Here is a 16,304-nt window from a genome sequence, read left to right on the forward strand (position 1 = left end):
ACTTTCTCTGTGAAGATCCAACAGAAAGTATCCTTTCTACTTTAAAGAGGGACAGCTTTACCATTATGCAAAGGGAGGCTGCTGCCCATCCAGTAGATTGGAGTAGCGGAAAGGTTTTGGAGGGCAGTGTGCCGAACAGCCTGCCTTGCACCCCCTAAACTAGCTTTCTCCCATGCCGGTTGGTGGAGTCTGCTACTCTGTCACCAGTATTGCAATAATATTCATTTTTCCTTCGGCACATGAAATTGCAGAGAATGTCATTTTGTGCTTTGCCTATCTTGGATAGAAAACTCTGCTAGGATAGGAAAAATCAGTTGCATCTCTGCATCAAGAGAAATTAGCAAGGAGAGTCTGGGTCCTTCTTTCCTTTTCTTTGATGGGGTTCCTTCTTCAAACTAGCGGTTGAATGGTCACATATCTTTGCAAGATTGTTTGCATTTATAATTAAAAGCCAAAGCTTGCCTTTCAGCTGGCTGAAGATCTTTTGTTGAAGTTTTACAAGTTGGATCCATGCAGTCAGAAGAAAGCACTACTAAGTTCAGTGGAGCTTACTTCCAGGAAACTATACGTAGGATTACAGTTATGCTTGTCCTTATACATTGCGTGTATGTACTGCTACTCTTTGGTGTGAGGGTTATAGGGTAGGTCATGATAAGTCCTTGCACTTCAGACAAATCACTGCCATCCCACTAATTGGGAATACAGTCATACCTCGGTTTAAGTACGCTTCTGTTTGAGTACTTTCCGTTTAAGTACTCCGCGGACCCGTCTGGAATGGATTAATCCACTTTCCATTACTTTCAATGGGAAAGTTCGCTTCAGGTTAAGTACACTTCAGGTTAAGTACAGACTTCCAGAACCAATTACAGTCATACCTCGGTTTAAGTACGCCTCGGTTTGAGTATTTTCAGTTTAAGTACTCCACAGACCCGTCTGGAACGGATCAATCCACTTTTCATTACTTTCAATGGGAAAGTTTGCTTCAGGTTAAGTACAGTGGTACCTCTACTTACGAATTTAATGCGTTCCGAACGCACATTCGTAAATTGAAAAAAGATTGTAAGTCAAATCCCATAGGAATGCATTGGGAGAAAAAATTCATAAGTAGAAGCAACGCTATCTAAAAATTCATAAGTAGAAAAAATCCTATCTAAACCGCATCCAAGATGGCGGACGGGGCTCCGTTCGTAAGTAGAAACATTCGTAAGTAGAGTTATTCATAAGTAGAGGTGTCACCGTACGCTTCAGGTTAAGTACGGACTTCCAGAACCAATTACAGTCATACCTTGGTTTAAGTACACTTTGGTTTGAGTACTTTCAGTTTAAGTACTCCACGGACCCGTCTGGAACGGATTAATCCACTTTCCATTACTTTCAATGGGAAAGTTCACTTCAGGTTAAGTATGCTTCAGGTTAAGTACAGACTTCCGGAACCAATTGTGTTCTTAAACCGAGGAACCACTGTAAGCGGTCCAACGCCATGCAATGCAGAAACATGGCAGAATTTTGTGTACCCAGCATGTGCTGATTTGAAGGATGTCAGAGGAGTGTTAACATCATAGAGAAATAGGCGTTTTTGATTCACAGGAAGCTATAATTATTTATGCAGGTCATTTCCCTCAGCTCACAAACCCATCCTTCACCAACATTGTGACCTCCAGATGTCTTGGACCATAGGTGCCAACTCCCTGGGTGCCGAGCGCCCACAAAATTCCCCATGAAGGGAATGGGCACCCACAAATTTCAGTACCGGGGCCATGAATGCTGCATAGCACCCACAGGCCAGGGCACCCACAGTCACAGGGCCATGCTGGCACTCCTGTCTTGGACTATAGTTCCCATCAGCCCTAGCCAACACAGCGCTGATGGGAGTTGTAGTCCGAAACATCTGGAAAGAATCAGATCAGAGAAGCCTGCACTGACTGTGATCTGATGCCACACAGCGTTGGAAGATTCAGTCTGGAGAACTGCAAAGCCTCCAAGAATTCCAAATGTGGCCAAATATTCCAAATATTAAATGGCTTGTTAGTCAAAAGTCAAGTCAAAAGTCCTTTAACTGTGTGGGGCTGGGGAGCGGGGAAGAGCTGATGGGGTTCTACAGATCATGGATAGCAACTACAGTGGTGCCTCGCTAGACGAAATGAATTCGTTCCACGGGTCTTTTCTTATAGCGAAAAAAATCGTCTAGCGAATCCCATAGGAATGCATTGAATTTTTTTTAATTTTTTTTTTTGCCCATAGGAACGCATTAATTGAATTTCAATGCATTCCTATGGGAAACTGCGATTCGCTAGACGAATTTTTCGTAAAACGCATTCGTCTAGTGAGGCAAGCTCCGCTCGAAAAATCCTTTCGTTAAGCGGAAATTTCGTTAAGCAGGGCATTCGTTAAGCGAGGCACCACTGTACATGAATGGCTGACATTTAAAGGGTATTAATACAGGAAATGATGCCAGTTCGATACCCCCGCTCCCTCCTCATAGCTCTTCCACAGATACTTACAGCGCACTAAAGCCCTTTCTGACAAATGCTAACATTTAGTAAGAGACCAGCTGTCTTAATGAGGGCGTCTTTGGCTGTGAAAAGGTCACCGAGGCCCAAAAGCCCAACGAGAGGGTGGGGTGGGAGGGTGGAAGCAGAAGGGTTGATCTCCAAAACACTCGTGACAAAAGACAATGCAGATGGGCAGGTTCGTAGGACTTGGTAAAAGACCATTAAGGTCAAGTGAGTGATTTGTCCATTACTAAAAGACTCCTGGTCCTCCGGGGGCATGCTAGTTTGCTTTGACCTTTTTGGGGGGGAAGGGGGGGACAGACATTTCTCGAAAGGCCAGATCACTTCTCGATTTCCCGCTTCTGAACTCCAGACGCGTCGCTATGGGCCTCACCGCTTGTCTTTTTAAAGACGTACTAGAAAGCAGGGTGTTTGATTTGCTTAAACAAATGCATGCTTTCCCCCATCTGCTCTCAAAGGGGGTCAACGGAGGCAAGCTAGGAAGGTGGTGGTAGCGATCACCAGAGTACTTTGGTGTTGGGGAGGAAGTGGGAGGGTCACAGACGCCGAAAGCCTCACACATGAGAACATAAGAAGAGCCTGCTGGATCAGGCCGATTGCCCATCTAGAACAGCATCCTGTTCTCACAGTGATCAACCAGGTGCTTCAAAGGGAAGCGAGCACAAGTAGGGTTGCCATATTTCAAAATGTAAAAACCAGGCATAGCTGCCAAGTTCTCCTTTTTTTAAGGGAAATTCCCTTATGCTGAATAGGCTTCCGCGTGAGAAAAGGGAAAACTTGGCAGCTATGAAACCAGGACACCCTGAGAGTTATTGAGCTTCTTTTTAGGAAGACCCCAGAACTATTGAGCTTTTTTTATTTTAGGAAAACCCGGAAGTTCATAGAATCATAGAGTTGGAAGAGACCACAAGGGCCATCCAGTCCAACCCCCTGCCAAGCAGGAAACACCATCAAAGCATTCATGGCATATGGCTGTCAAGCCTCTGCTTAAAGACCTCCAAAGAAGGAGACTCCACCACACTCCTTGGCAGCAAATTCCACTGTCGTTGAGCTTTCTTTTATGAAAATGCCAAAAAAAAAAATCAGTTTGCTTGCCTAAGTTCCAGGACAAACTGCCGCCTTCTGGGAATTCCCCCCGGACATCACTTCTGCCTTTTAAATCCTGGTAATGTCTGGGAAAATCCAGACATATATGGCAACCCTACAGCCCAGTAGCACTCTCCCCTTCCTGTGGCTGGTATTTAGAAGCATTGTTGCCTCCAGGAGGCAAAGCAGAGCCCCCATGGCTAGTAGCCTTCAATAGCCCTCTTCTCCACAAATTTGTCTACCGTAATCATCTATCAAAGCCATCTAATGCAATGCGCTCTATGTGGGGCTACCTTTGAAGGTGGCCCGGAAACTACAATTAATCCAAAATGCGGCAGCTAGGCTGGTGACTGGGAGCAGCCGCCGAGACAACATAACACCGGTCTTGAAAGACCTGCATTGGCTCCCAGTACGTTTCCAAGCACAATTCAAAGTGTTGGTGCTGACCTTTAAAGCCCTAAACAGCCTCGATCCAGTATACCTGAAGGAGCGTCTCCACCTCCATCACTCTGCCCGGACACTAAGGTCCAGTGCCGAGGGCCTTCTGGCGGTTCCCTCGCTGCTAGAAGCCAAGTTACAGGGAACCAGGCAGAGGGCCTTCTTGGTAGTGGCACCCGCCCTGTGGAACACCCTCCCACCAGATGTCAAAAAGAAAATAACTACCAGACTTTTAGAGGACATCTGAAGGCAGCCCTGTTTAGGGAGGCTTTTAATGTTTAATCGATTATTTTATTTTTCTGTTGGAAGCCACCCAGAGTGGCTGGAGAAACCCAGCCAGATGGGTGGGGTATAAATAATAAATTATTATTATTATTATTATTATTATTATTATTATTATTATTATTATTATCTGGGTTGGTGGCCATCACTGCCTCCTGTGGGAGAGAGTTCCACAGTTTAACTATCTGTTACTTGAAGAAATACTTCAATTTTTCTGACCTGGAACTTCCACCACAATTGGCAGAAGACTCTATCAAATCTTCTCCACATGTTCAGTGACTTTGAGGATTCACACTGGAAACACGCCTAGCCTTTGGGCAAGGAGCATAAGGTCTGAACAAGGGGCACTTACTCACACAGAGCTGCTTGTGCACAGGCGTCCTAAAGCCAGCCTTCTTCGACCTTGATTCCTCAGATGTTGCAGGACTACAACTCCAATCGCCCATGACTCTTGGATAAGATGGCAGAGGATGATGGGATTTGTAGTCCAGCCAACATCTGGGAGCCCAAGATCGAAGGACACCATCTAAGCAACTGGAGCCTTCTGTGCAATTGAGTATCCTGTGACCATATGGAGGAGACGCACTCAGAGACCTATGGCAAACACCCCTTTCCAGGCACTTGGACTTGACATATGCAGGTGACAGGCAGTCGGTGTGGCACTCAGCATCGAGGGGAAGGAGCCAAAAGTGGTAACTCCATCTCCTGCACACATTCAATGTACTTGGTGGGAAAGGTCTGGAAGGGGTGTAATAGGAATTTATACTCCCAAAAGAGGGGTCTCAGCCTCTTAAGGAGAAGTGCACCCCGTGCAGGAGCACTTTGGTTTTAGGCTCCTTTGGTCAGGAGGAAAAAATAGCAAAGACCACACCAGGATTGGAAAAAGCAAGGTCTGATCGTTTATTTTTTAAAAAATGACAGTGGACTGCTGCGGCAGGGTCCCCCTCGCGTTACAAAGGCACAGAGAGAGACCCCAAACAATAGAAATCCCTTACTTTTTATACACTTCATTTCAATGCTACAGATATGGCGGGAAGGGAGGATTTACATAAGGAGATGGGTAGCACAGAGTTGATGTCCCTTTTGATGTAAGGTTGTAACAAAAGTATGCTTTGAAGTGACCTTCTGATGGGAGGTTGTAACAAGAGGTGTTGCGTGTTCCCAATCCCATGTTATTTCCCTTCACAGGAAAGAACCTTCAAAGTTCCTGGCTTATCAGTAGGCAGATAATGTATCCTTAGTTTGCTTGGGAAATTGGTTTGCCTTTCCTGGGTAGCCTGGCCATTCCTTTGAGATGGAAATCACCTTAATTCTTGAGACAATGGGAAAGTTCCTTCACACACCCCTCCCTCCTGGCAGAGAAACATTTGGTCAGTTTGGGAGAATCAAAATGGCCTCAGGACTGCCTTCCTGTACCGTTTAAGACATGTGATTTATATATACATTTTGTTGTTGTTGTTTAGTCGTTTAGTCGTGTCCGACTCTTTGTGACCCCATGGACCATAGCACGCCAGGCACTCCTGTCTTCCACTGCCTCCTGCAGTTTGGTCAAACTCATGTTCATAGCTTCGAGAACACTGTCCAACCATCTTATCCTCTGTCATCCCCTTCTCCTTGTGTCCTCAATCTTTCCCAACATCAGGGTCTTTCCCAGGGAGTCTTCTCTTCTCATGAGGTGGCCAAAGTATTGGAGCCGCAGCTTCACGTTCTGTCCTTCCAGTGAGCACTCAGGGCTGATTTCCTTCAGAATGGATAGGTTTGATCTTTTTGCAGTCAATGGGACTCTCAAGAGTCTCCTCCAGCACCATAATTCAAAAGCATCAATTCTTCGGTGTTCAGCCTTCTTTATGGTCCAGCTCTCATTTCCATACATCACTACTGGGGAACCATAGCTTTAACTATACGGACCTTTGTCAGCAAGGTGATCCCCTTCATGGATCAATGCCTTGTCGTGGCGAAGGGGCTTGAATAACTCAGAGAAGCTATGAGCTATGCCGTGCAGGGCCACCCAAGATGGACAGGTCATAGTGGAGAGTTTTGACTAAACGTGATCCACCTGGAGAAGGAACTGGCAAGCCACTCTAGTATCCCTGCCAAGAAAACTCCATGGACAAAGACAACAGGCATATATACACTTATGAACCTTAATTTAAATGTGTGACCTCAAAATTCTTACAACAGGGGCTAGATACTCATGTACGGAAGCTTCTCCTGGACTTCCCCACTTCAGATTGCAGCTGGGGGTGACAATGTAGTGACCAACAACAGACAACACGGTAATACTACAGGAATGAATAGAAATAACAAAGACCGTGAAAACACTAAATCATATATATGCAACCGGAGGGAATGGAATACATAACACACATGCAATTGTCTCTGAAGAGGCGAATAAGATTCAAACAGTGCCACGTTCAATGTGCAAAAAGTCCAATGTAATAAGGTGCTAAGGTCTCTCAGTCGTCCTCGTCTGTCCTGTCCTGTCCTGATCTTATTCGCCTCTTCAGAGACAATTGCATATGTGTTATGTATTCCATTCCCTCCGGTTGCATATATATGATTTAGTGTTTTCACGGTCTTTGTTATTTCTATTCATTCTGGGGATGACAATGTGGCTGAATTCAGACAGCCCCTCTGGTTGAACTTGACAAAGACCTATCTCTTCCACCAAGCATTTTGAGGAATCTTTCTGTTTTCATGATAAAGGCATGCTTTTTATAGCGTTCATGTATGCCATTTTTTGCAACTTAGTCAATCTGCAATAAAAATAATGAATGAATGAATAAAATGTATACACACACTCTCTCTATATATATATATATAATAAAAAATAGTGTTGGGAGCAACTCTCTAGGCAGGCTGAGGGTGCTGCATTCATTTTTAATTTTTCTAAAGTGGGGGCTTTTAAAAGCCCCCTTAGAATTATTCCGTAGCACAGCTCAGGGGGTCTAGTAATTGGATCATAAGCCTTTCACTTCTAGGTCAGCAGTTCAAAGCTGTTAAAGACCTCAAGCCCATTAGAGGTTGAGAGAGCTATTTAGTGGCATATGTTGGATTGCTCCATTTCTTTTTCTCTGCCCCACCCCCCGCAACCAAGAGTGAAGATTCGTGGCTCTTCCAAATGACAACTGACTAAGGAGGTGCTTGTAGGAGGAATGTGGAAAGTGAGCAGTGGATGATTAGACAATGCCTGCCCAACTGTGTTGCTGTTAGCCAGTACAGTGGTACCTCTGGTTACAAACTTAATTCATTCCGGAGGTCCCTTCTTAAGCTGAAACCGTTCTTATCCTGAGGCGCTAGTGGGGCTTCCCTCTGGTGCGCAATTTCCGTTCACACCCTGCGGCAAAGTTCACAACCAGGAGCAGCTAGTCCCGCTTTAGCGTGGCTGTGTCCCGGAAGTCAGTCCCCACACAGAACATCTGGCGCAGAATACCGGCTATATCCGGGAAATTCTGGACATATGGCAATCCTATGACAGGCGGACTCAAGCCTGTGGCAGGTCTTGAACCGGCAATCTGAGCTGGGAGTTTAAGGCTGTGTGCTTCCAACCATCTCTGGCCAAAGGATAGAACTGCAAGGAGACTTAACCACTCTATAAACCCTCTTTTGCCAATAGTCTAGGTTGAGTCAGATGCTCCTGCCTCCCTCATATAAACGTTCCTCACAAGGGCGTACCCACCACGGGGCAAGTTAGGGCAGCTGCCTTACTCTAGAAGCAGGGCTGGTGGGCAGAGGCGGAGCACAGCCCGGCGGAGCGCGAGTTCGCCATTCCCGCCGCGCCGCGCCGCACCCTCCCTCCAGCTCCCCGGCGCGCCCTCTGGCAAGGCCAAGCGCGGCGGGGAACCAGAGAGCGCGGCGCGGTGGGCGGGAACGCTGAACTCGCGCTCCACTGGGCTGGGCTCCGCCTCCGCCCACCAGCCCTGCTTCTAGGGAGGGGCACAGCCCGGCGGAGCGCGAGTTCGCCGTTCCTGCCCACTTTGTGGCCCCTCCCCTTCCGTGCCTTGGCCCCTCCCCTTGCCCCCCCCCTAGTTTTGATCCTGGGTACGCCCATGGTTCCTCACTTGGTTTGAGAAACCAGGAGAGTGGTGGCTGATAAGCCAATGAACCACTTTGCCTTCCTTGCAAAAGTGCGGGTCTCTGTCATATTTTTTACATGTAAGGTAGCTGTCGTTTAGGCACAGCAGAATTTGCCTCCAGTCATCTAGATAGACTTATGGCTCCTTGGACACAGGATCTTTGCCTGTTCTTCACTTTAGGGGGGAATGTGACCACGTCAACTGGCCCTTCAGCGCTGGCTCAAGTAGTCTGTGTTAAAAATTACCGGTAGTAGCCAGAGAGGGAAAGCACGCAGTCAACAGAGAGATAAAAATGAGTGACAGAATTGTCACAATATGGCAGGGCATTGCTGCAGGCAGTGTTCAAAACTCCCATTGTTCTATAGGAACATTTTGCGACGGAATGGTTTGTTTGTTTGATTGTTTGTTTGTTTGATTGATTGATTTCAAAAAAATTATGTGCGCCTTGATTGTAAAAACAACAGCACCTCAAAGAGGTTTGTTGTTTAGTCGTGTCCAACTTTTCGTGACCCCATGGACCAGAGCATGCCAGGCACTCCTGTCTTCCACTGCCTCCCGCAGTTTGGTCAGACTCATGTTGGTAGCTTCAAGAACACTGTCCAACCCTCTCGTCCTCTGTCGCCCCCTCTCGTCCTCTTCTCTTCTCATGAGGTGGCCAAAGTATTGGAGCCTCAGCTTCACGATCTGTCCTTCCAGTGAGCACGCAGGGCTGATTTCCTTCAGAATGGATAGGTTTGATCTTCTTGCAGTCCATGGGACTCTCAAGAGTCTCCTCCAGCACCATAATTCAAAAGCATCAATTCTTCGGCGATCAGACTTCTTTATGGTCCAGCTCTCACTTCCATACATCACTACTGGGAAAACCATAGCTTTAACTATACGGACCTTTGTTGGCAAGGTGATGTCTCTGCTTTTTAAGATGCTGTCTAGGTTTGTCATTGCTTTTCTCCCAAGAAGCAGGCGTCTTTTAATTTCGTGACTGCTGTCACCATCTGCAGTGATCATGGAACCCAAGAAAGTAAAATCTCTCACTGCCTCCATTTCTTCAACCTTCTATTTGCCAGGAGGTGATGGGACCAGTGGCCATGATCTTGGTTTTTTTGATGTTGAGCTTCAGACCATATTTTGCGCTCTCCTCTTTCACCCTCATTAAGAGGTTCTTTAATTCCTCCTCACTTTCTGCCATCAAGGTTGTGTCATCAGCATATCTGAGGTTGTTGATATTTCTTTCGGCAGCCTTAGCAGGTGGCTCACTAGTGCCTGTTGTATCTGCCGGCTGTATGGAACCAATGATAAAATGGTCGGATAAAATGACACATATGAGCCACCAATAATCAGGAACATGACAAACTATGAACTGTTAAATATTGTGACCACTCCATTAACAATTCCAAAGTTCAAGTGCCATTCGCAAATGGTTGAACATGCAGTGAAGGAGGTTACTAGAGCATCTAGGATAGTTATTGGAGAGGAAAGACGTGATGCTACCATCAAAACAACAATGAACAATCGCTCTAAATTCCCAAAACAGACAAATAAGGACTTTCCACCAAAAGAGACGTTTAGTGTAAGGCATAAAAGCATATTTTTAGCATGATATAATATACTGTACATGTACAATGTATAATGTTGCATAAGGCATAATTTTATTAATTACACAAAATGTAAGCATTTAGTACAATTTATACCTAAGTAATTAAGTATAATGTGATGTTTTGACGCAACACATAATATGAGTGGTGTTTTATTGTTTAATGTTTATGTTTACTTGTTTAGTACACCGTTTGCTTAATTGTTCCATCTAATTTGTTCAAAACCATTGGTTTTTCAGGTAAATTATCAACATGTTTTATCTTAAATAAATGAATATTGCAGAAAATAATAGTATGCAACTATTATTGCTCTACATAAAATCTAAAGTTTATGTTTATTAGTTCACAATTTAAGATACTGAGAATAAATGAGTCAAATTCCTATGTTTTCATCACTCGTAGTGAGGCAAAATTTTAATCTGTAGGAGCAGGGTCTAAATATTAACCGATTTGTCCCAAATTTGAAATTTGACTATGTTTATACCATACGCCTGATATAAGATCAAGGGAGGAAACATTTTCCAAAAAAGGTTTTTTATGACCCACCCTATTATATAACAACTCCCAAGGGCACTCAATATAGTCAGAGACTGGAATCAAGCAATCAAATGAACCGCCAGAAAAGTCTACCCTGTTGTACTGTCTCATCAGATAAATTCCAGTCAACCTGTCCTTCAACTCAATGTAAGGCAATTAGAACCCAAGGTTCTTGGACTAGGCTGCCAAGAGGGAGACAATGAGATTTCTCTCACAACCTTGCAGAGCGAGGTCAAAGGCCAGACATCATGTACAGCCTTGGCAAAGGGTCATCGCTGGAATTCATAGGGGAGGCAAATAATGGGAGGAGAAGGAATCGTCTGGTCTATAAATGGAGACCTGTCTTCTACGGATAAATAGGATTACAGTATAATGGTGCGCCTTGATGCCTAAGTCTGCTTGGAAGAAGCAACTGGCCCCCAGGATTAGGAGTGAGTGATAAATTCAATTTCTGTTAATTCCAGCTTGAACTGACCTGGTCTGCACCTCCTTTGCTAATGGGCAGATCGGAACCTGCCGTCTTCGCACTACTATGGATTTTGTGGTGCCGTTGTGGGCTCAAAAAGCACAGCAAAGTGCATTGGGACACATATTTTAGGGTGGGACGTGTTTAGAGCTGTGTATACAGAGATAAAGATAAAAGATGAAATGTGCATCTTCTGATAAAATACTGATCCATCCCTTCCCACCCATTTAGGCCAAGAGCAGAGAAGCTGCAGACCATGGGTCAAATGTAGACCCTCCCCAAGCCTTTCTGTGTGGCCTTGGGGTGCTCCCCAAGCCACATACCCTCTCTGCAAGCCATGGCCCCTCACCAAGCTTCCTTCCCCATCCCCCTTGAGTAATTTTGCCAAGCTGGAATGTGTCTTGGAATTGTAATGTTCTTTGCTTGCCTGGGAGAGAGAGAGAGAGAGAGAGATTTAACATCACAATGGTAAGACTCCCATCCATTGCTCTTTCCACAACCCCCTGGCATGCTGTCACTAGATCAGGCCTCCCCAAACTGCAGCCCTCCAGATGTTTTGTCCTACAACTCCCATGATCCCTAGCTAACAGGACCAGTGGTTGGGGAAGATGGGAATTGTAATCCAAAACATCTGAAGGGCCAAAGTTTGGGGATGCCTGAAAAAGGTTCCCCACCCTGAACCAGGCAGAGGGCCTTCTTGGTGGTGGTGCCCGCCCTGTGGAACGCCCTCCCATCAGATGTCAAAGAAATAAACAACTATATGACATTTAGAAGACTTCTGAAGGCAGCCCTGTTTAGGGAAGTTTGTAATGACTGATGTTTTAATGTATTTTTAATATTTTGTTGGAAGCCGCCCAGAGTGGCTGGGGAAACCCAGCTAGATGGGTGGGGTAGAAATAATAAATTAATAATAATAATAATAATATGGAATATTTCAATTGAACAAAATAAAACAGAAAGGGGGGAAAGAAAGGGGGAAAGGTATATAATATCACTGTACAGTATATGCCAAGAACTACAATTCCACATATGCTTGTCCAGTATATAGGTATATACATTTATTGTTACTCAAATACATATATGGTTGTTTATGACCTACTATTTTTTTAAAAAAAATAGGATAGGAGAGTTGTGGTCTGGAATGTCTCCCTGACCTTGACTTTGAGGGAACCACCTATGGTTTCCCAGCCATAAAAGATCACTTAAGACTAAGAGGATTGCAATTTAACTGTAATCATTGACACCTTATTAGAGTTAAGAATTGGTTAACATTGTGGAGATTTGGCTTTCGCGGGTGGAAAACGGGTGATGACCATTTGAACTCTTAATCGAGTGCTCCACCATCTCTGTTGGGGTTCCACCATGTCTAATCTCCATGCCCTGTCGCCTTCCTTTCCCCTTTGAACTTTCTGTGTCAATGAGATAGACTCGCCCAAGCACTTGTTGACTTCATTTCTAAGATGCCCTTTAGATGTTCGGTGACTTGGTGAATTAGAATTCATCCACAAAGCTCACATACTGGAGGTTGAGCATACCATCTCAGCTAGAGGCACCGTTTCTTGTTCAGAGATTTTCCTTTAAATGTGACCTCCACCCCCCCACCCCCCCAAAAAACCCACCACTCTGGCTGAATAACGTGCCTGTACACTTTTTTTAAAAGAGCAATTTATTAAATTTTTCCAAATAAACACATTAAACACATTGTTGTTGTTGTTGTTTAGTCGTTTAGTCGTGTCCGACTCTTCGTGACCCCATGGACCAGAGCACACCAGGCACTCCTGTCTTGCACTGCCTCCCGCAGTTTGGTCAAACTCATGTTCGTAGCTTCGAGAACACCTTCATGGATCAATGCCTTGTCGTGGCGAAGGGGCTTGAATAACTCGGAGAAGCTATGAGCTATGCCATGCAGGGCCACCCAAGATGGACAGGTCATAGTGGAGAGTTTTGACTAAACGTGATCCACCTGGAGAAGGAACTGGCAAGCCACTCCAGTATCCCTGCCAAGAAAACTCCATGGACAAAGACAACAGGCATTAAACACATTACACCAAACAAAACATACAAAAACAAATACAACACACGCAAAATTTCTCTTTATAGCAATTATTCCCATATCTCTCATTCCAATGCTCTGCCGAGCTTGACTTCCCCCCCCTCCCCTCATTTGGTTTTCTTTCCAAATCTTGTCTCGCAGTTCCTTAATCCTATTTAAAGTCATTTCGTAGGATTTATTTCAGTCCTGCGAGTGTCTTTAAACCTCTACAATTCTTTTCCATATAGTCCACAAATTTACTCCAATCTTTTTGGAACTTTGCCTCCCCCTGGTTTTGGATCCTGCTAGTCAGTCTTGCTAATTCCGCCTAGTCTATCATGAATAACTTGCCTGTGCACTTAGGCCGTTTGTGGAGGTACTCCCACCACCTGACAAGTAATTCTTGTTCTCCTTTTTGCCGTCCAACAGTTTGACATAGATAAAGAAGCAGGCGAGAGGCAGATATATCACCGGTACTGCATGGAACGGGCCTCCGTGCATTGTGCCCACGTCTTCACCACAGTCTCTCAGATAACGGCCATAGAAGCAGAGCACATGCTCAAGAGAACAGCTGGTAAGATCAAGATGTCGGAGGGGAACTGGTGCCGAACGCTTGCCAAGAGTCGGCAAGCCTCTAGTTTTGCCACATCCTCTTCCCCGCTGAGTCTTAGAAGGGCAAGGAAGTTAGCAGGCAGTAACAACTTCTGGAGTGGCTAACTGAGGTTGGGGGGGGGGGCAATGCCCTGTTTGCCTTGATGGACCACCTTCCCACCGAGTGGGAAACTGACAATGTTCTTTTTTTAAAGCACTGGTTGAACGAACGCTTTGCATATGGTTAAGCCCAGGTATATGGTGGTATTTTGTGAAGACGGAGAGGTAAAAAGGTAAAAGGTAAAGGACCCTGGATGGTTAAGCCCAGTTGAAATTGACTGGGGTGCAGCACTCATCTCACTTTTCAAGCCAAGGGAGCCAGCATTTGTCCACAGACAGCTTTCCGGGTCATGTGACCAGCATGACTAAACCGCTTCTGGTGTAATGGGGCACCGTGACGGAAACCAGAGCGCACGGAAACGCTGTTTACCTTCCCACCACAGCAGTGCCTATTTATCTACTCACACTGGTGTGCTTTAGAACTGCTAGGTCAGGCATCCCCAAACTCGGCCCTCCAGATGTTTTGGGACTACAACTCCCATCATCCCTAGCTAACAGGACCAGTGGTCAGGGATGATGGGAATCGTAGTCCCAAAACAGCTGGAGGGCCGAGTTTGGGGATGCCTGTGGTAGGTTGCCAGGAGCTGGGACAGAGCAACGGGAGCTCACCCCGTTGCGGGGATTTGAACCGCTGACCTTTCAATTGGCAAGCCCAAGAAGCTCGGTGGTTTAGACCACAGCACCACCTCTAACCTTAAACAAGATGCAGTTATTTTGCAAACTGGGGTGGTTTTTGCCTGGCATTGCCCACCTCCGCAGCAGTGGTTGGTGGGGGAAGGCTGCTCACCTGACCTCCATCACCCACATCACTGCTGCTTAGCAGGAAGGAGAACAGCAACACCACCGCAGTGCAAACGCTGTCCCCCTCTACCTACTGGTAAGCAGCATCCATAAGGGCCGTAGGAAGGCACGTGAGAGCTGATGCTCCCTCGCCCCAAGTGCTGCTGCACTCCTAGATTAAGCTAACTACAGGTGAGGCTGACTCAAGCTTGCAGACCTACAGAGGACCCCTGTGTCAGAGTTGCCTGACTTGGCCTGTCATTCTGCAGAGTTGCGAAATTTGGCTGTTGCTCAAAGAAGGGGTCGATGATCCCTGTCGCAGTAGATCATTAAGCCTGAGGTCTACACAAGGGCATTACGATCAAAACAGCTTGTGATTTGCAGAGTTGGGAGAACCGTACCTAGAGATACAGGGGGTACCTCCGGTTACGAACTTAATTCGTTCCGGAGGTCCGTTCTTAAGCCGAAACTGCTGGTAACATGAGGCACGCTTTCGCTAATGGCGCCTCTAGCTGCTCCCGCGCTGCTGGCACACAACTTCCGCTCGCATCCTGGGGCAAAGTTCACAACCAGGAGCATCTACTTCTGGGTTAGCGGAGCTCGTAACCCGAAGCGTTCGCAAGGAGGTCGGTATGTAACACGAGGTTCCACTGTACTGGGCATTGAAACTTGAGACCTTCTGCGTGAAAAAAATGTCCTCCATTGCTGAGCTTGCTAGCCTTTCGCTCAGTGCTTGTCATACAGAGGAAAAGCTATTTTGCATGTTTTCAAACAGAGTCCTGCGAGATTTATGCTGCTGCTGCTGCTGCTGCTGCTGCTGCTGCTGCTGCTGCTGCTGCTGTTTATATACCACCCTTTATCTAAGGATCCCAGGATGGTGTACAAGATTAAGAACATAATTTACGGAGCATAATAATAAGATCATAATGCAGAGTGGAATAATACAAGCATCAGGGCTTTTTTTCAGCTGGAACTTGCCAGGATTCAGTTCCGGCACCTCTCAGGTGGGCACGATTGCCATTCTAAGAGAATGAGGGAGGTGTTCATGTTGAGTTCTGGAACCTCCTTTTCTAGAAAAATAAACACTTCACAGCATAATAAAATAATCATAGTAGCATGTAATGATGGTGCCATATGAGCCTCCCTGGGAAGAGCATTGCACAGATGGGGAGCCACCACAGAAAAGGCCCATTCTCTTGTTGCCACCCTCCAAACTTCTCTGGGATGGGGGGAGCACATATAGAGAAGGGCCTCAGATGACAAGCACAGGTTCATTTTGTATGGGGAGGGGCAGTCTTTAAGGCATTGAGGTCCTGAGCCATGTAAAGCTTTACAGATCAGCAACAGCACTTTGAATTGCGCCTGGAAATGAATTCTGCCTCTTGCCCAGCATACGAAGAGTCCTGCTGGATCAGGGCCAATGGCCCAGCTAGTCCAGCATCCTGTTCTCACAGTGGCCAGCTAGATGGCCCTGGGAAGCCTGCAAGCACGACCTGAGAGCAAGAGGCCTCTCACCACCTGTGATTCCCAGAAACCGGCATTCAGAGGCATATTGCCTCTGACAGTGGAGGTAGAACTTACGCATCGCAGCTAGAAGCCATGGATAGCCTCATCCTCCATGAATTTCTTTTTAAGCCATCCAAGTTGGTGGGCATCAGTGCTGTACCTCACTGCACATCCTCTAGCCATTTCACCGGATTGTAATAGACACAGGCCAGCGCAAGATGCATTACAAATGGGACAACTCGCTTTCTGCATCCCAGCCAACTCTGCTGTCAGGGAATTCTGTTC

The 16,304-nt window shown here is 46.0% G+C and overlaps 1 protein-coding gene across 2 annotated transcripts in view; it reads left to right on the forward strand.

The window, feature by feature from the left end:
* GYS2 (glycogen synthase 2) overlaps positions 1 to 16,304 on the forward strand; it is a 59,327-nt gene that overhangs the window by 26,711 nt on the left and 16,312 nt on the right. For both annotated transcript variants that reach the window (XM_035127396.2, XM_035127397.2), the window contains one exon: positions 13,452 to 13,596. In XM_035127396.2, coding sequence (XP_034983287.1) covers positions 13,452 to 13,596 — 145 coding nt within the window. The remainder of the gene's footprint in view (positions 1 to 13,451; positions 13,597 to 16,304) is intronic.

The sequence above is a fragment of the Zootoca vivipara genome, chromosome 10 (genome assembly GCF_963506605.1).
Source record: "Zootoca vivipara chromosome 10, rZooViv1.1, whole genome shotgun sequence".
Taxonomy (NCBI): domain Eukaryota; kingdom Metazoa; phylum Chordata; class Lepidosauria; order Squamata; family Lacertidae; genus Zootoca; species Zootoca vivipara.